The 26,108-nt window shown below is 35.9% G+C and overlaps 1 protein-coding gene across 9 annotated transcripts in view; it reads right to left on the minus strand.

Moving 5' to 3' along the window:
* Window positions 1-1,267: 1,267 nt before the first annotated feature.
* Window positions 1,268-26,108, minus strand: part of RALGAPA1 (Ral GTPase activating protein catalytic subunit alpha 1) — a 135,332-nt gene continuing 110,491 nt past the window's right edge. For 3 of the 9 annotated variants that reach the window (XM_067296734.1, XM_067296744.1, XM_067296743.1), the window contains 3 exons: window positions 10,583-10,707; window positions 3,521-3,635; window positions 1,268-1,957 (listed from right to left, as the gene is read on the minus strand). In XM_067296734.1, the coding sequence (XP_067152835.1) occupies window positions 1,861-1,957; window positions 3,521-3,635; window positions 10,583-10,707 (337 nt within the window). In that variant the 3' untranslated portion in view covers window positions 1,268-1,860. Of the gene's footprint in view, window positions 1,958-3,520; window positions 3,636-9,913; window positions 9,945-10,582; window positions 10,708-26,108 lie in introns of those variants that run through there. The other 6 variants (XM_067296736.1, XM_067296745.1, XM_067296737.1 and 3 more) reach the window with 5 other exon arrangements.

Raw genomic sequence — 26,108 nt, forward strand, 5'->3', positions numbered from 1 at the left:
GTTTTGGTTCCAGGACTTGGAAAAAATGAATTAATACAATATAACCTAAAGCAGCCAAGGTGTTATGCCTGAGGAAGGTGGCTAAGCCTACAGCTCACCATTCTCATATACCAGAAATAAAACGTTACTTTTAAGTAAGTTGTGCATTTTCCAATCATTTATTGACAACTGAGGCTTAGACAAAAATACCCGTTTATCTCCTTAAATGAGTTCTCTTGTGGAGAAGGTCACTATGTTTTTTTAAACCATCATTCTCCTTTCTCTACTTGCACCGTCAAAGAACGGCTACAGATCACACAGAAACCTAATGATTATGACCTGTTCCCACAATTAGCACTTGAACAACCAGCCTGCAAGAGCGAATGCCCTGCACTTTGCATTATCTGAGGAGCTTCATGTATTGCATTTGCTGAATCTGGGGACAAGTTTTCAATACAGTTTTCATGCAACAGATACAGAAAGAGTTCCTAAATAACTAGTGTATACACCAAATTTCTAACATGAATGAAAACTAAGCTGTATATCACACTTACTGCTCCACCTGTAGTAAGCTGTTCTATAAAATGGAGCAAGAATCCAATCCCTGAGGTGAATGAATAACATACAAAAGGTGGTAAGAATATTTTTATTGTATTATTAAATAGCATGTCTTTTCTTTAACCATTACAAATTTGTAGATACTACATGAATGACAATACAGAATTTATATTTCTATTGTTGCTCATATGATATATTTACACATGCAGTTAGTACCGATGCCATGCTACATTTTGTTACAGCATTTTGTTGTTTGCCAGACTCAAAATGTGAGCATTTCATCTTCTGTAGGAAAATACCTCTGGATGGGTGGAATGCGTGTACTAATCTGCACTTACAAGGTTGGAATCATCAGCATTTCAGGTCAGACTCCTGGAGCATGCTCCCTTTTCTTACGCAGTACACATCATCAGAGCAATGAATTTACATCAGGAAAGTGCTTTTTTTTCTTTTTTTTTTCAGATGTGAGAAACAATAATATACAGACCTGCAGCCTGGTGATAAAGGCTACAAAACATGAAACTTAATGGCATTTACTATTGATACCACTTTGAAAAGCAAACATTATAAAAATATTTGGAAGCCAAGCATAAGCAGAATTTCAGCACAGTGATTTTTTTTCTGGTTTTCCGACATAGGTTATGGCATCACCTGCAGTTATGAAATGATACATTGCTTTGTGAAGAAAGAGTTGGTGCTACTAGCAAGTTAATTCGTTTGGACTCTGAAATGCTTGAAAGCTGTTTATTTTATTCTTAACATAAATAATCTGTACACATCCTGTGCATTAACAACATGACATCTGACAAGGACTTTACAAATGCAACTTCAATTTAAAATTGTACATTCATTTTCAAATTGTACATATTTATTTCTTTGTTACAGAGAAAATTGCAATGGGGCATAATAAATATAGTGTAATCAAACTGCAGTCTCCAATTCCATATATGACTCAAGATCAACCAGAGTTAAAAATTACTACTGTTAGATATCATAATCATCCAGGAAGGTAAAAGGTGCAGAGAACAAACAGCACTGAAAAAAAAAAAAAAAAAAAAAGCAGCCTGGAGTTTGATAAAAAACAAAAGCTAAAATATTAAAGTAAAATTCCAGTGTCACTGTTTAAAATAAACGTACAAAAAAGGGGTATGCTGGGAAAGGGACACACACACATTAGAGACATTATCGTTTAACTGAAAGCTGTGAGTCAGTGTGAGAAGGGCTGCCGCTCACTGTTTATTAGAAAGCTGCAGGTATCTCAACACTTAGGACTTGTTGGCTGAGCCAGAGGAGCGGCGTAGCTTCATGGACATTCGGCTCTTGCTAGTCCGAGGAGACATTGGAGAGGCTAAGTCTGTTCCATCCGCCTGTGCTGTTGCTGCTGCTGGAGTTTCTCCCAGCTGAGTCTCTGGGCAGAAGCCTGCAGAGGACAGCAAGAACCGTACCTGTCAGTGCCATCGTCCGCGCGCACAGCAAGGGGAGCTATACACAAGGGGCAAACAGGAATTTCAGTGCTGCTGTCAATCCCACAGCATATACTAGCCCTTTACCAGCTGTGGGAGACCATACCATACATGGAGCTAGCAACTGCCACAAATTCACCTCTAGAGAAAAGATGATGCCAGAAACAACTCAGCTACAAGACTGCAGAAAACCCTCACTCCCTGCAACTGAGACAGCACTGAAACGGGCAACATTATCCTGCCAACCAGGAGAACAAACACCTCAAGTTCCCTAGCAGTGATGGGGAGTTTTAACCCAGAAGAATTCAATCTTTAATGAGAACATGAAGGTTAACAGCTCATTGCGCATGAAGGGAGTTCTGGGAATGCAACTGAAAAGGTGGAGTGAATTGGGGGTGACTCGGGAGAGCAAATAATCTTCTCCCATCTAATCATGAGTCAGAGCTTCAAAAGGTAAATTCCTACAGGGCCCACAAGGCAGAAGCTTGAACAGATCATACTAACCAGATGCACTATACATCACATTTTCTTTGTAAAAGGAACAAGATGAATTTGAGACTACAGTATGCAGTTCATTACCCAAGCACCCAGAGCTACTCTACAGTGGGCCGAGTCCTTTTTTCAAGAGCTCTTCTCCTTACAAGCAAACTATCAGAATCTTCCATCTCAAAATTCTTTTCCATAAAGAGATACAAAAGGAAAAGGAGAAAATATGAAATCAGAATTACATTCTCCTTCCTGTGTACAGGAAAAAAAATTAACACTATGGACTCACATACACAAAACTAAACTGTATTTTAATTAGCTATTTATAGAGACTGACAGACTGATTGAACTCAATTACCTCAATCCCTACTGATCACTTTTGACCTGTACAAATTATGGATGGAAGCCTAGTCCTGTAGAATTCAATAGAAAAAACCCCTGCTGACTTCAGTAAGCCAGAATGTCATTTGCTATTTCTTTCACACCATATTACTAGTGGTAATTCTTTAAAATAATAATGCAATAATCAGAACTAAAGATCTCTCTCCCTCAGCATATGTTTCATATATAATGGGTGCAAAAAAACATTCAAAACTGAACATAATTTATTTTGAAAGATTCCTCTAAAATAAAATCACAGGTCATTTGTCATGAACCTAACTGATTTAGCAACCTGGATGTCTGCCTTGTCTGGTCCATCATCTGCCTGCTCCAAAGAGACGACACAATACTTTCTACCTTGTTCAAACTGACATGACCCATCGAAGTGACAGGGAGGAAAAAGGGCTGTTATTTGTACCCCAGCTGGTGACAGTAATTCTGTTCATGAACTAGGTACTTCACTGCCAAACAATCTGGAAAAACATGATAATGTCTGACTCACTGTGCCTTATAAAAAAAAAAAGGCAAGCAGGGAAACATGCGCTCTCATTTTCTGAAATTCTATCTTGTTCTAATTTTACAAGGAATTAAAGCATTTCAAATGGTGGAAGTTAGAGAATAGAAAATAACCGTTGTTGTTTTGCACAGCATACCATTCACAGCTAGCGTGAAAGACCTTCCGTTTCAAGCCTTTGCCCTTTACCTTGATGTGGCCAATGCTTTCTAGTGGAGGTTTTGGAAGGAGAAGAAATATCACAGCATTTCTTTCTTTGTTGAGAATGAAGAAGTGATGAGGAAGGAGAAGTGGAAAGAAGTGAGGAAGGGGGAGGAGAAAAGATAAAAGATAACAGGTGTGAGACATGAGACACGAACTGCAAAGATTGAAGGGTATTAACAGATGAGCACAGGAAACAGAATTCAGAATTTCATTATGTAATTGCTGTTCATGCTACAGGTTAAAGAGAGTGATGAGTTAGTTATGTGCAATGAAGCAACAGCTCTGAAATCAGGTGTCATACTTACCAACTAAGCATTACAAGAAAAAAGGAAGAGAGAGAGAAAGAAAAGAATTCTATAACATTATCTAGATCCAGCAACCTTTTTATAGCAACTGAGATACATCCTAAACATTGTCTCAAATCCTTTCTTAAAGTCTGTGAAAACAGTTAAATACACACACACACACACAATCTAGAAGGAAAAACAAATGGCAACTTGATATATGGCTTCTGCTCCCCAGCTGTTTCACATTTTTAAGTATGCTAGAATTACAGCCAGTCTCAACATGAGACTCCTGAAATCATGCAAAGAAGAAAAAAACCCTAATATTTAAGCTAGTTAGTCCGAGTCAAAGGGTAAAATTGTAGTGTGAAATTTTATTCAATATGACACTCTTGATAAAGAACACCTTTAAAAATTCACTGTCTTGATTAAGGTATTATTCTTGTCATCTTAAAAATTTGTTTATAATTCCTGTAGACAGAGAACAGAAAGCACGGATTTACATGTAATCCCATTTTTAAAAAACTGACTCGGATTTATTGAGGAACAGAAGACATACAAAGTGATTTTCACATCTGAACATATCACACCAGAAGAGTGAAGAATAATGGCACTTAAAATATATTTTAGTCTGATAGCAATCAACAGACTGTTTAATAACTCAATTTCTTTGGATTTTAGATATGAATATATATACACACACACACGCACATACACATATGTGGATATTCAATGTGGTATATATAAATGTTGTGTTTTTTTCCCCCCTCGCAGTTTTAAAATCTTTAGTGTAAAATGTTATATCTTTATATTTCTATACAAAGAAATGTTTAGTTACCCCAAATATAAAAATAGAGTTAAATAAAAGGCTTTGTTGATAACTGACTTAGAACCAGAAAGTATTAAATAAAAAAAAGATCTATTAACATTTTAAAGAGTTTGAAAAATGTCAGAGAGCGATTCATTTTTTTTTTCATCTCCTAGGCTTGACAATAGACCAGACTGGTATAAAGAAATTTGATGAGCTATGATATTTTGGGGCCATAATATAAAGCTGTTTCAACTGTTTATGAACAAAGAAGTTAACAGCAAAGTTGAAATAAGACATTTTCACGCGTTCTATTGAAATTTTTAGGATCTTCTAAAAAGCTATGTTGGTTATTTGACTCAGAAATTAACTATTTAAATGTAAAATGGAATACTAATTACACCTGCACTTTTGAGTTAAAAGTGAAATGAAGTGGAGGAACCCAGACATATCAAAATACACTCTTCTTTGTCATAATAAATTCTGACAGACTGAGAGTTTGCATCCTGCTAGTCAATTCTGACTTTCCAAAAGGTAAATATTCACAGAATAGGAGTCTGAAAAGGTGCTGATATACTGCATGTTTTGACTACTCTCAGTACTTCTAGCTTTACCATACCGATTGTCTGGATCAACATTTTCCAGAGTGCCATTTCTGAGAATGACAAAAGAGGAAAATACCATTTGTGCATGTTAGCAAATTTCAATGACCTTTTAAGACACTTTAGTCCCCTGCCTGAACTCCAGGGAAGAGGGCGACATTTTGTACAGCATGTCCTTTTCGTCCCTCTTACAAATACCAGTCCAAACCTAGACAGTTGTCAGTCCCAATAAACACATGCTCAGCAGAGCCTAGCTACAGTCAAGGTATTAAATCTCCCCCAAAATTGAGGAAAGGAAGCAAGAAGGGGCTGCAGAGAGAAAGACTGCAAAAGCAGCTGCAAAGCAAATGGAGGAGGGAAGGAGGAGAGGGTGAGTGGCCTAAAGACCTGGGAGACTGGAAGTGGCAGGACAAAGAGAACTAAGAGCCAGACATGAAGAACAGAGCAAGAAGGATCAAGTTTATGGGGAGCGAGCGGAAGAGCCTATGCCCAATAAAGGATGCTCAGAAACTGGCTGGGAACATGACTTCTGGGTCAACCAGATCCTCTGTGCCAGCAAAGATGTGTGAAGCCCACTGGCAAAACTTCCCATCTTTCCACTAGTAGAGTTTCAGGCAGAGGTGAGACAGCTTACTATCGCTACAAATTAGTGCGCTATCTCAATTTGAAGAGGTTGGTGTTGGATCTACAGGTCAGAATTTTGCTGATGAATCACGCGGCCATTAATCAGTATTACATAATTTCTCTTTTTGCCCTATGCCTTAAAGAAAACAAAAATGGAAGGAATTAACACATGGAAAATGTTGTTACAAGGCATTAAATTTGTTCAGTGAAACATTTACAAGCTAGGAAATGTCAGAATTAAAACTGCATATAGAGCCTTAATTTCATCCCTTTGTGCATATGCATAGGATTTTTTTTAATTGGATTATCAAATTTATTTTTTCATTGGACCAAGTTCATTAAATGTAGAAAGTTGATTTGTTTGGGTCTCTGGCAGTCCACACTATTGCCTCAAAGTGCAGAGGATGGCCAGCTTCCCACACCCCAGGTGGTTGACTCAGGGAAAATAATTCAGAAATCTGTAAAGTTTCAGCCTCAAGTCTTCCAATATGTTATTTTTGGAAAATTTCAGTACTTTTTGTGGTTTGTTCTGATTTGAAATGAAAGAAGCTCTTCATAAGCCTGGACTGGAGAAGGGATAACGGGAAGCTCTTCCCAGCCCTGCCAGACATACAGCCTCCCTAATACATTTTGGTACTTCAGCTGTGCTTCAGAACACAAACTTCAACCACCACCACACACAGTATTGCTTAGAGCATCCTACAGTGAGAAAAAGACCATCATTCTCATGTGTAAAGGGGTAATAGAAGGCCAGAAAGATTAAGTTATCTATTCAAAGTTACATAGCAAATGAACAGCACAGGAGATGATGATGCTGGCTATTGTACCAAGCTACTGAATTTGAGTTTCTCCTGTGCAAGGCTGAAGTATCATTACCTCTATATTCCCCTGCTTCTTTACCTGTAAGTTGGCAACGCCACTTACTTTGGGATTGGGGCAGTTGGATTGTCCTGAACAATGGCTTGAAAATACATGAATGATTGCTGGGACCAAAAAGTCTTCTGCTTGCATCTCATGCAAGAAGATAGAGAAAAAACAAAACCCAAAACATCAGTACTATTAAAAACTCAGAATCTTAGCATCATGGGGTCAATAAGCCCTCCAATACCATTGAGCTTACCACTGACAGGTTTCTCAACCTGTTCTGCAATACAGAAATCTGTTTTACTCAATAGCTGTTTAACAGGAAATACTATTTTTGCAATTACTCTATTTATCAGTCATCACGGGGAAAAAAAAAAAAAAACAGAGGCAACTGCACTATATTCTGTGATCAAAGTGCAAGTAAATCTAATTTTTTTAAATGTATACATTTACTCTGCTAGTCAGATTCCTAAACATGGGAGGTGAAATTTTCAGATGCTATTTTGACAGGGCAATGTAAATATCTAGATAAAACAGCAGCAGTCACTCTAATGAAGGATACAGCTCCTTCTGAGGAAAGAAACTTTGATAAAATATGTCAGTCTGAGGAAACACTGTTTATTACAGAATGGCATGTGCTCTGTTTGCTCTGATTTTCACAGTTCAAATGAAAAAACTGGCATGCTGAAACTGGCCAATGGGATTGCAGCAACAAAAAAAATTACATCAGTTGGGATGGTCTGTAGTAGCTTCACAGTTTCTACATACATTTTTTTTCTTAGAAGAAGAAAGTGTATATAATATTTTATAAAAATTAAACAACTTAAGCCATTGTAGCCTTGGAGATCAAGATCTATAACCTGGAAATCTTTTCTAGTCTCTTCCATCCAATTATTTTTCATAAATAACAGACATAAATGATTTTTTTTTAAATAATAGTTATGACAGTCACTTTTAGAAGCTAGTCAGAAATTTTCAGATGAGATCAAAGTGTCAGGTGGGGAGCCTGAGAGATTTTGAGTCATCTGGGGTTGATGAATGTGTGCGGATTCCAAGGCAGGACTCCAGTACCACTCCTGTATATAATCCTGGCAGGAATTAGAGCTCTGTACCTGTCTTTCAAGAAATCTGCCTGTTGCAGGAACCCTGGAAACTTAAGAGTACCTATTTTTTTAATAGTACATAATGCTGGATTCATCTTTGGGATCATGCTCCCTCAAAGCTCTGGGTCTTCTGGAGCCATCTCACTCACAGGTCTGCATGAGAATGGGAAATCAGTGGTTTCCAGGCTAACCAAGCCTTAGGGTCACCAGTTGGGCAGATGACTGCAGTATTTATTCAAACCTGAACTCATGCTTTGGAATTTGGGCACTCCGGAGTCAGCTCGGAGGCAGACAGTGTGCCGCTATTCCAGGTGTTCTGTCCTGGAGCTGAGCACAAGAGCACCAGGAGCCCTGGATCAAAGCTGGGTCAGCCCTGAAGCCCAGGCATGGCCCTGCAGCGCTGGGAATCCAGGCTGGAATCAGGACTCCCAGAGCATCCCCAGCTTCCCTGTGCTGCAATTAAAACTCAGAGTCAGGGAGGCCTGGGGACAGGTCTCTTGACTCTGGTGCTGGGTCAGACTGTGCTGCGCGTCCGTCCTAGGAAGCTCCTCGCTTCTCCTGACATTGATGGGCTGGCCAGTTCCACTAAATAGCATGATGTCCAGAAGAATGTGTCCCTTAGGATGGGACGTCATGTTTTGTGGTACATAAACACACGCATGTGCATACTCAGATGTGAAATAAATCACAAGCTCCTATTAATGAGATTGCTGCAGAAAATTAGTATGTTTGATAGAAAGATTAAGTCAAGAAACAAGTTTTTCAATCATTTTGTTTTTCTAGATCAAGTCAGAGAATATCAAGTATGATTAGGATGATTTTTAAAGTAATATAGGAATTGCCACTGTACAGCAGTGTAGAGAGTGTTCTGTAATAGTCCGGTGCATTGGAGAAAGGCAGCTTTGGTTCACCCCGAAAGAATGAATTAGATCAACTGTGCAGTACGATTTAGCCTGGAATGAGATTTTTTTAAGTGAACAGGTAGAACTGATGTAAGTGCAAATGCACTTTACAAACACAAATGCAAATACAACTTATACTAGCAATATCAAAGTCTCTGATGCTGAATACTTATGGAGTGCATTAGGGAGGAAAAGGGGCAAGGACTGGTAACTCTGGTTATTGCTTTTAATATTTCTAGTTAGAGATCTTTCAAATTTGAATGTTTTTATACTTATTTTTTTATCAAGCAGCTTAATATTCTCTATCAATTAAGTGTGCTGGTTGACAAAGAGATTAATTAAATCATATTACTATTTTTTGTACTGGTTTAATTTGTTTTACATAACTGGCTTTTAATTTAGTTTCTCTTGGTTCTTGACTATTTGCACTGGCTTAACTATACCATTTATCATACTCTTGAAACTGCACCTCATTTCTACTTACAGTTTATACTTTCAAACAAAGGCATCTCAATGTTTTTAACATCTGTCAGTCATTCCTTCTGCCTAATCTGGACTCTTCTAATAATTGTAGAACTCATTTCCACATATTTTTGCAATCAGGGAACAAAATTTTTAGATAACTCACCATATCTAATTTAGTCTTTCAAAATTTATTTTGCTGAGAATTATAACTTTTCCACAGTAGTATTTGGATTTATTTGGCATTAAATAAAGGTTTCTTAATAAAGAATTTCAAGTGTTACACATTCTTCTTCTCCTTCTCTCCTATATTATCACTGCAGAATGTTCTACAACATCAATGAAAGACAGTACAGGGTACAAAACACACCACTGCCATCCAGTACTACTTGTTCATGCTGAGAAACAAAGGTCAACACAATAAAGTGTTACTCATTCAACGACTGTCTCTACCATTAGTTACCTTCATCCCAGAACCAGTGTTAGTGCTTCATGCAGACCTGAGGTTAGTAAAAGACTAAAACTTTAAAAAGATGCAGTGGTCATTTCTCAATCAGTGTGAAATTCTTTTTAGTGTGAACAAGGGCAACAAGGAAAGTTTGCATACAACTTGGTTACAAGCTTAGTGGTCTAGTAAAAGTAATAGGAACAAAGGGTTTTTTTGGACACTTTGTCTTACCTTCAGATAAACAGAACTGATATTTAATGATCTAAAAAGAGGGGAAATAAAATAAATGAAATAATCATAAGGAGTTCAAGAAATTTCAGAACAGGAAGGCCTTCAGTTACTCATTTTCTGATTTTCTTATTAGTAACTGAAAATGCAGTATCCACTTATAAAACATGTATTTTACTAGAAACTAAAAAGGACCTTAAAACAATTTTGTGGATCATAACCTGAAACGAAATTGATGATTGCAAGGCTCTCAGCTTTCCAATTTAAAACTTTACATTCTAACAATTTAGTAAATTTAAAACTTTCTTATAGAGAAGGTGTACAAATATTAATGGATGTACCTGCCTGAACTAGACTAGATGAAGTACTAGCACTTTCATGGAGATTTTATGTAGGCGAACATGATAAAATTCACTGTAGAAAACCAGGCTCTGGATGCTATATTGAAATATTTTCCCAAATCTTAATGCTAGGCATCAGTTCACAGTGCCAGATAACACAATAAGGATTTAAAGGCAACTTTTCCCAGGGTTCTTATATATGTAAATATAGTCTTTTGGATTAATGTTAACTCTTATGATACGTGAAGGTCTGAATTTTTAGCCTTTATAAGTAAGGATACTGCATTTTAAGTGAGACTGTGTAAAAACAGTTCTTCACTGTATTTCTTACCTGTCTCAGAGGGCAAATGGTGGTAAGGTGCTGGACAGAAAACCTGAGCAGCAAAATCCTCAAAAGTTGTAGGTTCTAGGTGATGTTGAACAATTGTTTGCAGGTATCGTGCTCTTTCCTCATAACTGATTTAGCCAAGAATTAAGGAGCAATTTAAGGTCATGTTCTATAACTGCTAAATATCAATGCGTAGTAATTCAGAATTCTTATTTTTGTTAAATGCATATCATGTGTTTCTGTGATTGCATATAATTTCTTTTAAACTTTTACATAACTATCATATTACCTGATGCACTGAAATAATGTTGACTGTAAGATAAGCATGATGAATGTGAACCTTATGGCTCAGCTATCTTGTTTGCAAGAGTCTGATGCAATACTTTATGAAAATTTTTTCAAACAATGGCAACCTAAATACTCCGTTAATTAACTGATTTGGCTGTACACTAGTTACAATTAAGTATAAACATTTTACAATTTTTAAGAGGTATGGCATGAACAATAACATTAGCATTAACAAAATAAATTTTTTTGCACTTTTCAATAAAAAACTGCTTCCATAATCCCTAAACATACACATGCAGTTAAGATAAATACATAGCTAAATCTGAGTATTGGGAAAAACACCCCATCAGTTATGCCATTAAAACAAGCAAGAATATTTGTAAAGAATCTGCAGGACCCTTAAGTACTGGCTAACAGGGTGTCGGCAGGGCACCGACAGCAAAATACTGTACTTCTTCCTTTTCACTGTGTTCTCCCTCTCTGATATTATTGACAAGAGACCAGCATCTTGAAGTGTTGTTGCTTTTGAAGAACCCTCTCCAGGCTTCTTGTTCCAGCAGGCCTGATTGTGCTGTTAGCACAGAGAGAGCGAGAAAAAGAGAGAATATTTCTGCTGTTCATGAAAGCAACTATGGAAATGGCTGTCAAAATGTAGAGCAGCAGGAAGCAACATACAATTATCAAGAAAAACTACCATGCTGACTTTATGCCGTATAGTTCCTGAACTGAGAAATCAGTTAACCTTTTCTTTCACAACTTTTAAAGTTCTCCAGCTGGACTCTATATGTTGAATGAGGGATGCCTTCCTAAGCTACCTTATGTAACCATAAAACGAGCAGAAATGTTTCCTGGCATTTACTCTTGTGCACATTTTTGTTTTCCGTATTTTATTTGCAGATAGTGAGATAATTTTCTCCTTAGATACTTGTTTTCTTTTCCTAAAAAGCCAAACAACCAAACAAAAACACCCTGACATGCTGTAGAGGAATGCACTCGGAAACAGTTCTTCGAAGTTCCTGAGTTCTGATTTTGAGTGAGGAAGAGACTCTACTGCCTCAATTTCACCATCTGTGAAGTGAGGATAATATTCTTCTATGTATATATATTTTTGGCAATCCACACATGAGAAGTGCATTACAAGTGATAAACAGTTCTTAATAACAAGTGCTAACATTTTAAATAAATGACTAACTATTTTAAGTTATGATTAACAATTCTCATCCCGGAATTATAGCTGAAAACAGTACCCTTCACCTTAGCTATTAAAACCATACTTCAACAGTTACAGAATTGTTCCTATAAACCTGTTTTTGTAATTGTTTTCTGTACAATATTTACAGTAGATTTTGCAGTCTAACTATGAAAAAATGTATAAAGTATCTGAAACAATTTTCTAGTGAGTAAAAGCATCTTCATAGTATTTCTTTAGACCACAACTTGATTACATAGTGAAACTATGAAACATTTTTTCCTCCAAAATTTGTGTTCCAAATTCTTTCTGTATCCTCAGACAGCTAAACCTCAGAAGAATTCTGAATCTGGAGAATCCAGCACTGGGACAAGGGAAAATACAAAAATCTTCCATTGTAAAGGTTCTTCCGTTGGGGGATAAACACAGTACAGTATTGAGCCTTAACACAGGAGAGTAATATAGCACAGTTTTTAAGAGGCTATGTATAAGTGTTAGAGGATGAAACTGATGGTTGAAGTCTAAATAATACTACATATCTCACAACTTGTTGAAAAGCACTTTTTTCATTGGGGGAGATTCACGGCTGCTGAATTTTCTGCAGTTAATAGAGTCCTTTGATTCACAGCAGTGCCCCTTGCACAAAAAATACTGGCCTTTGTGTATTACCAGAAACTAATTTTCTATTTGGCTGAAAAGGGAAAAATGGGGTTATTGCTTCTCCCTCCTACAGAGCTTTTCATTATGCCTGATGCACTCAACTTCTAAGCTCTTCTGAGAAAAAAAATAACTGAAGAGGCAAGAGGTAGAAAAATGAGCTTGTTAGCACATTAGAAGTGAAGTATCTTGGTGGGTCCTAGAAATTCCCAGTGGTGTGTTAACTTATCACTCTATGCACGCTGGCACTGATAGTCTCCCAATTGATCACTCTCTTTTCGCACCAAAGGTGCTGCCAGGAAGCAAAGGCTGAAGGCCCACAGGAGAACAGGCTGCTATCAAAACAAGCTGTTTTTAAAAGTCTGCTTGAATGGGTAAAATGTTTCATGAAAAAGCAGGGTGGAGACACCTACCTGCTTTTAAAATGTTCTACTTTCAGAGGTCTCTAAAGGAAACCTTTTAGTTTATCTTATTATATCCAAAGCTTATACACAAATAAGGCAGAAATGAAGGAAGGTTACTACTTTGAATGTGACAAGGACATTCCCATTCTCCAGTCTGGGCACCTATCTCCTAACCAAACAAAGAAGTCTTGACACAGATGCTGACTGAGGAAAATAATGCTGTTATTACACAGAGAAGTAAGAAGTAACAGAGAAGACACGCTTACATCAGTTCTAGTAGGCTAAATTCAAATGTGCACTTAGTACAGTCAGAGAAAAATAATTCAGCTAGTCAAGCTGCTGCTTCTTCTCAACAATCTACAAAATTGTCTGCAGCTCTTTAAAACAGAACCCCACTTAAAACAAAAATTTGTTGTGAAAGCCAAGTCCAAAGTTTGCAGTATTCTGCACTAAGGAATGACATACTCTCCTTAGAACTCCTTTTCTGTATTAGAAACTGAATAGCTGAGATTTGGATGTTTATATCTTCTATTCATTTATACTTTGAGAACATTTTAATATTTAAAAACTCCAAATTTGTATGCATTTGTGGCTGAGATAATCTAGTTTTACACTATGTTTGAATGCAACTATCTGCAAGATAGTAGTTAATTTTTACATTACTTCTAATAGGCTAGACATTTATTCCTTTAAAATGCTGCTCTCTAGGGAAGAGTTATTAGCACCTATAAATTGAGTGGCACATACAAACTCAATGGCTAGTAATAATAGGGCAATGCAAGCTATATTCTTACTGTGAGTGGACGTTGCCACTGGCATCAGCAATTAAGAGGGAATGGGAAGGATGCACAGACAAACCAGTGGAGAAACTGGCACAGAGAGTGACTAAAAACATAAACTAACAATACTGGGAGCTTTCTACTGCTGAAGAAGGTGCTAAATAGACTCCCCCAAAAAGGATAAAAATGGTAAGATACCTACATTAATTTGACAGGTAATCTCCCTAGTCTGTCAGCTAAATACTTACAGATATTTAATCCACCAAATGCTTAACAAAAAATCTAAAGATTTGCCGAAATGAATCCATTTTTCAGAAGTTTTTGTTCTGAAAATAGAAGCAATACAAGCAAAAAACAGAAATTGTACCTTTAGAGGTCACTCAGGTTTCAGTCATTGCAAATAAAATCTCATTTGCATTACATCCATTTTATGTATTTTCTTAATCTTCTATTATTTCTATTAATGGAAACATGCAATCATTTTTAGGCCTGCTGATTTGCACTTAGGAATAAGCACTGAAATCCTGGCTTTTAGATCATCTACTTAGGCTTAATCTGTCTGAAAAACAACATCTCATGTCTTCACCTCATTGCTCTCCGTCACCATTATTTTATTTTTTAACTCAAGCTCTGTTTAGATCCCTAAGACAGACAATGTCTAAATCTCGCAGATTCTTTTTGCATAACCTAAACTAAAACTTTTTCTAGCCATGTACATAAACAAATTGTCCAGGCTCTTACCTCATTTCTCAGTTACTGCCATACCCTTTCTCTGGCTTCAGCAAATGAATTTTTAACTCTCTTTATATCCACTCAGAACACAGTAAAGTCCACTTTCTGAACAAACTGCTAAGATGGGGCATTCTCTTTAGATACCTCCACTGATTTGCCATTCTCTAGCATAGACATAGGCTACTTATTTTAACTTTATAGTCAATACTATCACCTTCAATTTTACCAAAACTACTCTTTCCTCCAGTCAGTTGACAGAGATGGTCACTCTTACTCACATGACATTTTTAACCTAGACTTTTTTTTTTTCTTCCATGCAGCTTCTTATGCTTAGCACAAGTTCTCCGTAAGTGTCTACAAAACAATTTCCCTTCAAACTCTCCCCTTTGCTATCATGCTTATTTAAAAATAAACAAACAAAGAAAACTTCTTGGAAGTCTGCTGCTGTGGAGGTCACACAGCTGTTCATGCTATCCACTGTCCACATTTCATACTTCCATGTATTTTGCATCTGTCCTTGTTGTCCTTTGTTTTATAGTTAGATTTTGAACTTCTGGGGGACAAACAACATCTGTTTTGTGCTGTACATCATCTCAGTATGCTGAGATTATGATCTATGATAAGGATACATATGGACTGCAATAATACAAATAAAATATCTCTCTTCCTTTGTTAATTCTATGCATCTTCATCCACCATCTTCATCCTTTTCCTTCACATCCAAAGTAATTCTTTCACACTGCCAAAATTTTTTTTAGCTGTGGCTTTGCCATCTTTCAGTTTGATGGGGAAAACCTGTTTACTATCGTTTCTCATATTTCTCAGTGGTTTAGTTTTAAATCTTCCTTTCTGCAGTCTCAAAAAAATCATGTATTTTCTTTTGTTCAGCCTCTTCTACTGTCTCCACTTTTCAAGTACTTATGTTGAATATATCTCCTCATAATCATTACCACAGATTTACAGTCTTATTCGACTACATGTTTTCTCTCCATCTTTTTATTCATATCTCTCTACTTTTAGGACAAAGTCTGCCTGTAAATTGTCACTGAATAATATCTATTGCAATTCATCTTTCAAAATTAAATTAGAATTCCCAAGAGTTGAATGAAGAAGCTGGCACTTCACAACTCTGTAATCCATCTTTTACTACTTTTACTACTAAGTGCTAGACTCACAAAAGGGTTGGAGAAGAAATTCTAGTGCCTGCTCCAAAGACCATTTGATACCATATACTTCCTGAGCAGGGACCAGAATTCAGGGACTCTCCTCTCCCAGGAAAGTACCATAATCACTACATACATTTTCCCTGTGATGCAGAGGATATCTTATTTTATAAAAAGAAAAGCAATTCCAGCAGGCAACTGTGAGTGCTTTATTACAGAATGTCCTCAGCCCTGATGGTTAGAACAATGCTGTAAGAGGCAGTAGATGTGGGCTCAAAATTGGTAACTACTCTCTCATTTCCTGGACGACTGATCTAACCAGTGAGTTACCTCCTGCTGTGCTTGCGTGGGCTCTAATCCAGTGAGCACACTTTCAGAACGCTTAGCATTGCTGTCTTGCAGGTAAGGTGAGCAAAGGAACACCTACTCATTGGATGAAAGGAGGCATGAACTTGGTATCTGGCTGTTCAGGTTTTTCCAAGGACGTGGGCAGTTCTAGTATGTGCTGGAGGTGACAGACTTCCAGGGAAAGCTAGCAATGAAAGCTTTAGGTACTTGTGAACTTCAGAGGCATCCAAGATTAGGCAGTTGCTGTGTGCAGATTCTTATTATCAATATTTTATACACAGGCATCCATAAGGCCAGTAAGGATGAATTTGGGTCAGATCAACAAAGGAGGGAGTTGCCTAAAGATTTTGGAAAAAAATACAGAAAAGGTTGTGCCAAGATGGATTTCCTAAGCAACTTTTGGGAGGAAAAGATTATGCTGGAGAGCCTGTTCTTCAACAGAAACTTAAAAAAAGGGCTGAAGAGATGTGCAGTTCATTAACACACTAAAATGGTGATGGAAAAATTTGTAATGTTTGAAAAAACTAGAAGATCACTATTTCATTTGTTCACAAGAATTTAAAAGACATGCATTTGTGAAGTACCTCAAGTCATCAGTGGCAGAAAACCTATTAATATTTTTCCAACAGTCAAAAGAAAGAATAGATACTTTCAGACACAACAGTAAAACGTTATGCTTCAGCTTCCATTTCAGCAGATGATTTCAAGATGATCTCAAGTATAGCAGAATCACTATAATTTCAGGAAATACCCTAAAATTATGATGTTCTGAGTCGTAAGCCCAACAATACTGGAGGCATTTCTAGAAACTTACTGATGGGCTGGTCAAGTCCAATAGACTGATAATATAACCTTTTATTAAAAAAAATCAGAATTATAAAAAAGGATGAAAATTTCTGAAGATTTGTGAAAGGGAAGAAATATGTGGGCTTTTCACTCAAATTTTTCCTACAACTGTGCCTCTTATTTAGAAAAAACTAAGAAAAATTGAAATATGAGACACCTCCGTGAAAGTTTTATTCATCAGTCATGTTGCTTATATATTTATATATATATATATGCACACACGTGTAGTATATCACAATATTACTGTAGATTGGAATATGGTATCACAATACTGAAGGTATGTAGTACTTGAGATTCTCTGATTCCAGTGTTAGGAAAAAGAGGATATGTTGCTGATAGACCTAGAAACACCTCTTTGAAAAAGCCAGAGAATGCATTTCTAAATAGCAAGATGGACTTTTTCAGGCTAAATTATGAACTACTGTCAGGAATATATGTACAGCTACATCCCTAGCAGTACCAACAGTTAGTAAAATCATCTAAGAAGTCATCATATATTGATATGATTGTGAAGAGGCAGCTAGGCCTTTGGAAAATAATTTAGAAGGGCAGAAACCAAAGCACTTTTCCATCCTTAATTGGAAAACGAAAATCCTGCAGCCAGAGATACTTGCTCGTTGCATCAATGCACACATGGAAGAGTATTTTTAATTGGATGTTCACTATATGTACAAAAACAATTTACAATATTTTAAGAAAAGTCACATAAAATGGTACCCTCTTGCTTACTACGTTTGCCCGCTTGTCAAATTTATAAGCACACTTCTTCACTGCTAGCAAAAAAAGTCTGTAGTAAAGATTCTTGTCAACGTTCAAGAAAGTTTTCCCACGATATTCTTCCACATTAAAGATAAAACAAACAAAAACCTAGCAAAGCACAATGAGCAGCCTATGTTGGAAGAAGATTTTAAGCACCTTGCTCCCTGGCCTGAAAAGGCATGAAAAAAAACACAGAAGCAATTGCTACAATTTGAGGTATTTAGAATGAAGAAAGTATCAACTTTATTGGACAGGTTCTTCCTAGTAAATTATAATTTTTGATGTCAAGATGTGAAAGGAGGATTGCCTACAGTAAAAAGATAAGTAGTAAAGGTTAGGACCATGATTTTACAGAGGATGGAAGAAAAACTTTGCCATAGCAGAATTCGACTTCTAAAGAAAGACAGGACAAAAATCGCACATCATAGTAATGGAAATTTTTTCTGGGAAATCTCACTCTGAAAGAGATTGTGCAGTGGTTGTCAAACCAGCTGAACACATACTGAGTCACTGCAATTTGTACTCCTTGTTGGCTCTTAGAATTAAGGATGTAAGTTGGGCTGCTATTGATCCAGTGTTGGAAGCCCTGCAACAAGCAGCGTTTTGTATGTAGGTGGGTGATCAGTATCAACTGGCCACACTGAGAGGAGTAGTTAAAGTCCTGTTTTATTCTGAAAAGTGACTCTGTAGAAGTGGCATCATGGTGTTCCCTATTTATTGCATCTCAGTGATTTCCGCATCTAGTTTGCACAGTATATAAATAAAGAAATTTTTTCTTCCAGCTGCAACTTCTACTAACTCAAGCCAACTTAGTAGCTGAAAGTCAGCCTGGGTTCTCTTCCATTTCTTAAATACTATCAATACTGAAAATTGTGTATAAATACATTACTCTGTGCATCTGTTTATACAGATATGCTGTAAATGAAAGCTGATTCTGCATCTGCAATTGGAATTTATTTGCAACACTGATGATTCATAACACAGAATCCTGTTCAGTCTCCTCATGTTTGATGCCAGTTCTTTAGGTCAAACAGAAGAAAAAAAATTACTATGTTTGACACCACTGAACAGGTGCAGATCAAAGAATTAAAAATTTTATACTTTCCTAAGATTGTTTTTTCTACATAAACCATATTTTCAATATAAATGACAGCAATTTTGCAATAAAATGTAACAGTCTATTTTCTCACTCATAAAAACTGAGCATAAAACTCAAGAGGACTCAGCAGCTAGATTTTAACAGCAAACTTCTAAGTCATATTTCATGAAAAATTTTCAAAACTGTTTAAGGGACTCAGTTATCTAAAACCACTAGTTTGAAAAAAGAGGTGCATACATATGACAATCTACTAACTGACATAGATATCTTATTAAAAGAATTAAAAATTATGAAAAACAAAGTAACACAGACTAAGAATGTGTAATTCAAACAAAATTAAAATGTAATATTTAATATCCTTAATAAAAATCTTTTTATCACAAGATATAACTCCAAAAGGGCTTTCTGAGGAAGTTTCCAAGATGTATATTTGTTCATGAGGAAAATGAGGGAATATATAATAGATAAATGTATACCAATTAATCCGAACATTCCAAACCTTGAAATTTGTTTCCAACTCATTTACTTGCATCTTTATTAAAATGAATATAATGAAAATGACTTTTTATGTTTTGTACTAACAAAAAAGTTCAATATATTTTTTTATAAATTACAAGTTATTGGGCAAATTACAGCAATACACACTTTTGCCATTTAGGATGCTATTTCCTTTAAGAGTATTAATCTTACAGCTAAAGAAGATTAACTCCAGTACATCAAAGCTACAGTGTAAATGGTTAAATTTCTGCAAGGTAAACATAGGCTAGATAAAGTTACAGCCACTGAATGCTTCCAAGTCAATGACATTGCTTTCTGCCTAGTTTACTAATACATTATGTACTGAAAGGCACTGACTTTATCTAAATACATATAAGAATCTTCATGTTTACAGAGTAAGCACTTTCAAAATTGCTAAATTATTGCAAGAATTTTTAATTGGTGCTTAAATTCTCCCTGGAAATCCCAGTACATTTAACATACTGCAGTATAGTCCTTCTAGGAATATCCTTGATAAATTATTTTTATGTTGCTCCATCAGTTCTTATAGCTAACTAAATTCTTCAGTGGTTTACAACATCTTCTATGAAGAAAAAGCTGTGATTTGTCAGAGCAGACAAAGCTGGGCTTTAATCCATTCCTATAACCATATTGCCAAGTCTTTATTGTTTACATTGCGTCTCAATTAAGAGACAGGCAGGACACCTGGTACTTCTTTATCTAAGTCCCACGGGCTGCCAGATGACTCAAAATCCATAACAGGTGCTAAGGCAGTGTAAGTGTAGCATCATTAGCACAGGCTAGAATTGGATAAAATTTGGACTATGCTTAACCACTTACAACACTCAATTATGAAATGAAAAATGTAACTGCTCTGCACGATGCTCCTTTTCTAAAGTTCACACAAAGACACTTTTAAAGATACGTAGAATTAAACTGCAAGCCTACTGGACTTAACATAAATCCTAAGTTTAGTATAAATATTCTCCAGAATTAAGCTATATAAATAACTCCTTTAAGATAACTGTATAAAAGTATTACAATGAGTTTATGCTCACTAAATCAAATAAATTCTAATTCTGATTGTCTGCTTATGCAAAAAAAAGCCAAAACTGATGCTCAGAGCCCTAGCAATTTCAAAGTTAAGGGAATAATTGCTGAATTAATAGTATTTATGCAATGCTTCTACTGTGTAGAACTCGGAAGTTATTTTATTTTAAGGACTATGGCAAATGAAAGCGTCTTATGAAAGGATTTTAAAAACAACAAGGTTCAAGTGAAAAATTAAAGGACAAAAGATTTCTTCATACTGAAAACCCATTGCAAATATGTCAGTACTGAGAAATTAAACTAAGTATTAAGCTTAGACAATGGCAGAACACACCTCATGAGAGAAAAAATGAGTATCAGAAATTTTACAGTGGGCAATTACTTAAGAACTATCTGTATCTAAATGTGCAGTAATCAAATTAAGTTTCTATTTAATATTGTAATTATCAAGAACACAAAATAGTGATTTTATTACCAGAGTAAGCAGTAACAAAGTACAGTAAACTGTCATTTAAGACAGTGTCATAGTATCTGTGATAAGCAGCATATTGGCTTAAACTAATGCACTATATGCCTCTAGGGAATGACAGGCTCAGAGACTGGGTTTTAACATCAGAATCTATCCATTAATCTTGACTTAAATATAATCTACTCTGCAGTAAGAGGAAGAATGGGCATTCAATGAATTATCTGTTTGAAATACAGCAGGAGCAGATTAACACAAACATATAGTAAGAAGTCTCAGTTTTGCTACTATTTATTGTGTATTTCTCATTTTACAAAACCCTGAATTGCATTTTAGCATGAAATAAAAAATATACTAAGATCAAATGGCTAACAATACCAGAAAGACCAATATCTCAAGACTATAACAGATTACTGATTCAATTTACTGGTCATGTGGTTAAGAGACTAATGACAGTATTTACAAATATCCCACTTGTCTATGCTTTAGTAACAGGCTACAAAGGTGAAAACAAAACAGTGAAGGAAACAGTGCTGAGGTCCTTACGCAGGCAGAATTTCTACTCCAACTTCTGGGGAGGATTTGTCTTTTTAATGTTTCCAAGATAGGAATCAATGGACTATAACATTTGTTCTGTTATTTATTTTGAAGCCAATTGCAACTAGCACTGTTTTAGGCTTTCAGAATGGCTTACAAAAAGTCTCTGATGTAGCGTGTCTGCAGAAGACAGCAGGCTGCAAGAGAGGCAAAGATACGACAGGCCAGAGGACTGAAGTTTATTAAGGATGTTGCAAAAATGTACCAATGAGAGATGCTAAGCCATTGTAACCACCACTCCATCCCACAAATAATGTAGATACCATAGGCTGAAGGGAACTATTAATGCCAGGTTTGAGGAGAGAGATTTACCTCTGCCCTGACACTTTGGCATTATATCAATTTAAACTCAAATAATTAAGACTGATGTATACAAAAACAAGAAAGCAAAGCTGACTCTTTGCTCTCTGGTATTAGCTCGAGTGCAGAAGCCTACTGTTTTCACACACTCAAAAGTATAAATTTATACCTTAAATTCTTTCTCTCCATAAATAGACATATTCATTGATGATGAATACAGCTATGAAAATGCCTTTCATGAAGGCATCACTACAAACTGCAAAATAACACAAGTTTTAAATTATACTAATTCAAAACATTGTCCAGTACAAAGACTACCTGTATAGACACTAATTCTTCTGCAATTTCATACTACATAGTAATGAAGAAAACTTCTCATAAGGGAAATTTTGCCATTAGTCCCAACATGTATTTTAAGAAATTTTATAACTACCTTTCTTTTTTCTTTTAAAGTTGAACATTTTCTCTTTACTCTGGGTTGCTGCAGTACAGCTATGAGATAATCTACTCCTAAATCTCTTCAGATGGCAGTAAAGTCTTCTTCAGTTTTTAAAATCAGATGACAGGCATCTTTTATGTGAAGGAAGAAAACAAATATTCATTCTCAGTTATTCCCCTATTTTGAAGAGCAATTAGTAAAGCAGCCCTTTCACCCTCCTCGCTAGTGCTGTCAAGCTGTTGAGAGCAGTCTGCAACACTACAATGGTACTATTGTGAACACAATCTGGGCTTCCTTCCCACAGAGAGTTAAATGGGCAGTTCCTGCTGCCCATGATTGGTGTCCAGTGAAACAATACTTAAGAGCCAGGTTTTATCAGTTCCACGCCAAAGCAGTGAATCCAGGGAACCCAAGCCTTCATATCATGCTGAACCATATGCCAACCCTGCCGGCCCCAAAGGTTTATCACTAAGAATCAGGATCCATCATGTCCCCTGTGAAATTTCACTTCACATACCTTCTGTGAAATGCATGGCTTTGCTGAAAATTGACCTTTTTCCACAATTGGCAAGAACAGATGGATGGTAACTATGGTTTGGCAAACAGAAATTAAAAGATTTTCTAATAGCCTGCATTCTTATATGTATGGGAGGAGAAGCATTTAGAAGGAAACAGATATACTGGTGACCCATAGATCTATTCAGGTGCAGTCAATCAGCAATTAAACTATTATCTCCAATGTCTAAGAAGTATATTGTGATTAATTTGATTGGCCAGGCTATGATTAGGACTCATGTTCTTCAAACTACCATACGGTAATTCTAATTACTGCAATACTAATTTTTAATCCTTGCTTTACGTTAGTTTCATTTTTTTTCTATTAAATTTGCAGCACATGCAGAATAAACTGTATTTTGTACGCCTTATTTGTTATCATTTTGAACTGTTTAATTAGTGAATACTGTTATATGAAGAATATTCTATTTCCAGCTAAACATTTTCACATATTCACAGGTCCTGTTAGAGAACACAGACAACCAATGGACTTGTTTCTATTTCATCCACAATTTTTCTGATGCACATATCATCTTTTAATCCCTGCACTGGCAGAGAAAAGTATGCCCCAACTGTTTTGATTACCACATGTAGAATGATGCAGAAACAGTTTGCCAATATCTTATTCAACTCTTCTCAAAACAACATTTTAGTTCCTAAAAATTACTGTTTGTCAATTTTGCTTGTTACAAGTAATCCTCCATGTTTCCCCCCAGTTTAAATAACAGAATAAGCCATACAAAAAGGCATATACTTATTCTTTTTATATACACAGCTTCTAGTGTTTTAACATACAAAACTTTCGAGTTATTTGTAAGCCCCTTACCTGTTATTTGTGGTGAATTTATGACCAGAAGAGGATTAAATCAACATATAATGCTCTCTTTTGAAAAATAAAAACATGGCTTAAATAGTTTAAAAAAGGATTCTTAGTTTAATCTTAGAAAAGACAGGAAAATTTGCTTTATCTTCCCAGGTTTTATTCACAGAGTTCTGGGAGCTATCAGAGAAATCTGTATGAATTTTAACACCTTAAGGGGGCAAGAATCTTAATATTTTAACAAAAGGTTTTTGTTATCGAAAACATTTAATTAATTAACAAGGTTAAGTAGGTATTAACAAAAAAACCCTGTCATTTTGTGTTAGGTACAATGCGACCACTCTGCATAAGATTGAATTAGTTTATCTTTGTCCTTCTAGTTTAATGACTCTCAGCCTTTTTCTCCCTGTATGTTTTTGTTTAAAGGAGGGATCTATAGACATTTAAAAACATTTTATAATGAAAGAGTGACTGCTCTATTAACTTCCAACATACATAAATTTCCTACCTTAAAAAGAAGAACTCCCACCTCTCAAGTGATCCAAATTCAGAAGTTCTAGGAGGCTCATAAAGCACTTCACTACTTTTCTGGGTAGCCCACTGATATCCTTTTACTTTAAATCAGAATCCCCACAACATAAGCTAATAAATAAACTAAAAGGTCTAGCTATATTTTATACAGAAATCAGCTGAACCAATTCCCCCCTTTTCAGATGAGTAAATTTAATTCATGAAAGAATGTAGATGTAAAAGAACCTAAAGTATATTTTTCTGAACTATAGGAAAAGATCTGAATCCCCCCCAAACTTGGATACAATGTCAACAGAGCACTCAGTATTTTTTATAAGTGCAAGTATTATAGCAATTGTATTACTACAGTCAATCAGATTTGTCTCATTTGATACTTTGCTCTTGCACCACTTTCAAGGAAGTCTCATGCATTTCATTAGGAAAGAATAATTAAAAAAATAAAGCTGTACTACTAATTCAGAACCAAATTACAGACATCTTGTGCTGACAGATGACAGCAACATTATTACCCTCAAACCCATGTGCTTACACTATACCTCTTTAATAGATACTCCTAGTATCCTCAGCTAGTTCAGATCTGCAAACAGCCCATAAAAAGTCAGAGGCAGAGAGAGAAGAGCTACTAAGGCAGAGAAGGCAGGTTCTGTGGGATTAGAGGCAGGGAAATTATGGAAGAAAATATGCTTACCTATATGTGTACAAAACCAGAACTGCTTTTAAACAAGAATGAGTATTTGTGTGTATTTTGCAAAATAACTCTCACAGACTACATATAGGAAAATATACATGAAAACATAATACATTACAACTACAGAAGCAGTGCTTCCAAGTTTTGCATTTAAATTTACTCTTAGTATTAAAAAAATGTATTCTTCAGAAGAAAAAAAGCAGCAACAAAGAACACTGACTGAAATAATGTGTATGGCCCTAACATGAAAATGCAGTAAATATAGCAGCTTGGTACAACACATCTGCAAGTACTGCTCAAGCAGTTATTTGAAGTGTCTGTGTGACAAATACTAAGACAAGAGTTTAAAAACCTATCACAAATGCTGGTTCAATCAGTTGTCTCTAGTGGCTAAAATCAAAGGCATTTAAAGCGATGCTTTGGAATTATTCATTGCAAAACAATCCTATTCTTTCAACAGGTAACTAATAAATGATGGCTGAGAACAGGCTTGCACTACCCCTGAGGTCCAATTGTTACTCAGAACACTGCCTACTCTTGTTCCCCGGTGTTGCATTTTAACTCTAATTGCACGATCAAGCCAATAAATTGGACTCAAGGGACAAAAAAACACTACAAAAGGACCTACCCTGACAAAACCAGAGGTTGCAAGAAAATGCACTTCAAACAGAAGTGAGGCAAGACGAGACAAGCAAAGGAGAGGTATCAAAGCTTGAAAGACAGGCATTAATACTGACAGATTACTGTAATTCTGGCTGTCAAGATGATCGATTTAAGCAGCATATGCCAATCAATACTCTCCTCATTTACTGAGCAACATTAGATATATAGTTAGGTAAGATGTCCTCAAGATAGGATTCAAACTATACTTAACAAGTATAAATAGCACAATTTATGCTTCGGAATCTTAGCCAGTTTCATTTGGCCTTTTTTTTAATTGAGCAAACTTAAGAGCAATGCTGTTATCCATATAAAAGTTAATTTTACATGGTTCTATTATATTGCATTGCCATTACTTACACAAATGTTTTACAATCTGTGTTCAAATTGTACCAATTTTTAGCATAACATTGCAAAATACTGATCTTCAATAGGAACATTCTTAAATGCAGCAATTACTTAAATACTTTTCATTTTCCTTTTTCCATTAGTGGTTTGCCATTCTGAGTACTTTAGCTATCCATGGTTTACAAGAAAACATATCTTCCTAGTATTCCTCTGGAATTTTTCTTACAACAGTTCCTTATTGTCCAAATATACTTGTGACATCAGTGAAAAGTACATTAATTAGATGTACTAGTTCAGGGAGAAAATTCTATAA

This window comes from Apteryx mantelli, chromosome 4 (genome assembly GCF_036417845.1).
Source record: "Apteryx mantelli isolate bAptMan1 chromosome 4, bAptMan1.hap1, whole genome shotgun sequence".
Taxonomy (NCBI): domain Eukaryota; kingdom Metazoa; phylum Chordata; class Aves; order Apterygiformes; family Apterygidae; genus Apteryx; species Apteryx mantelli.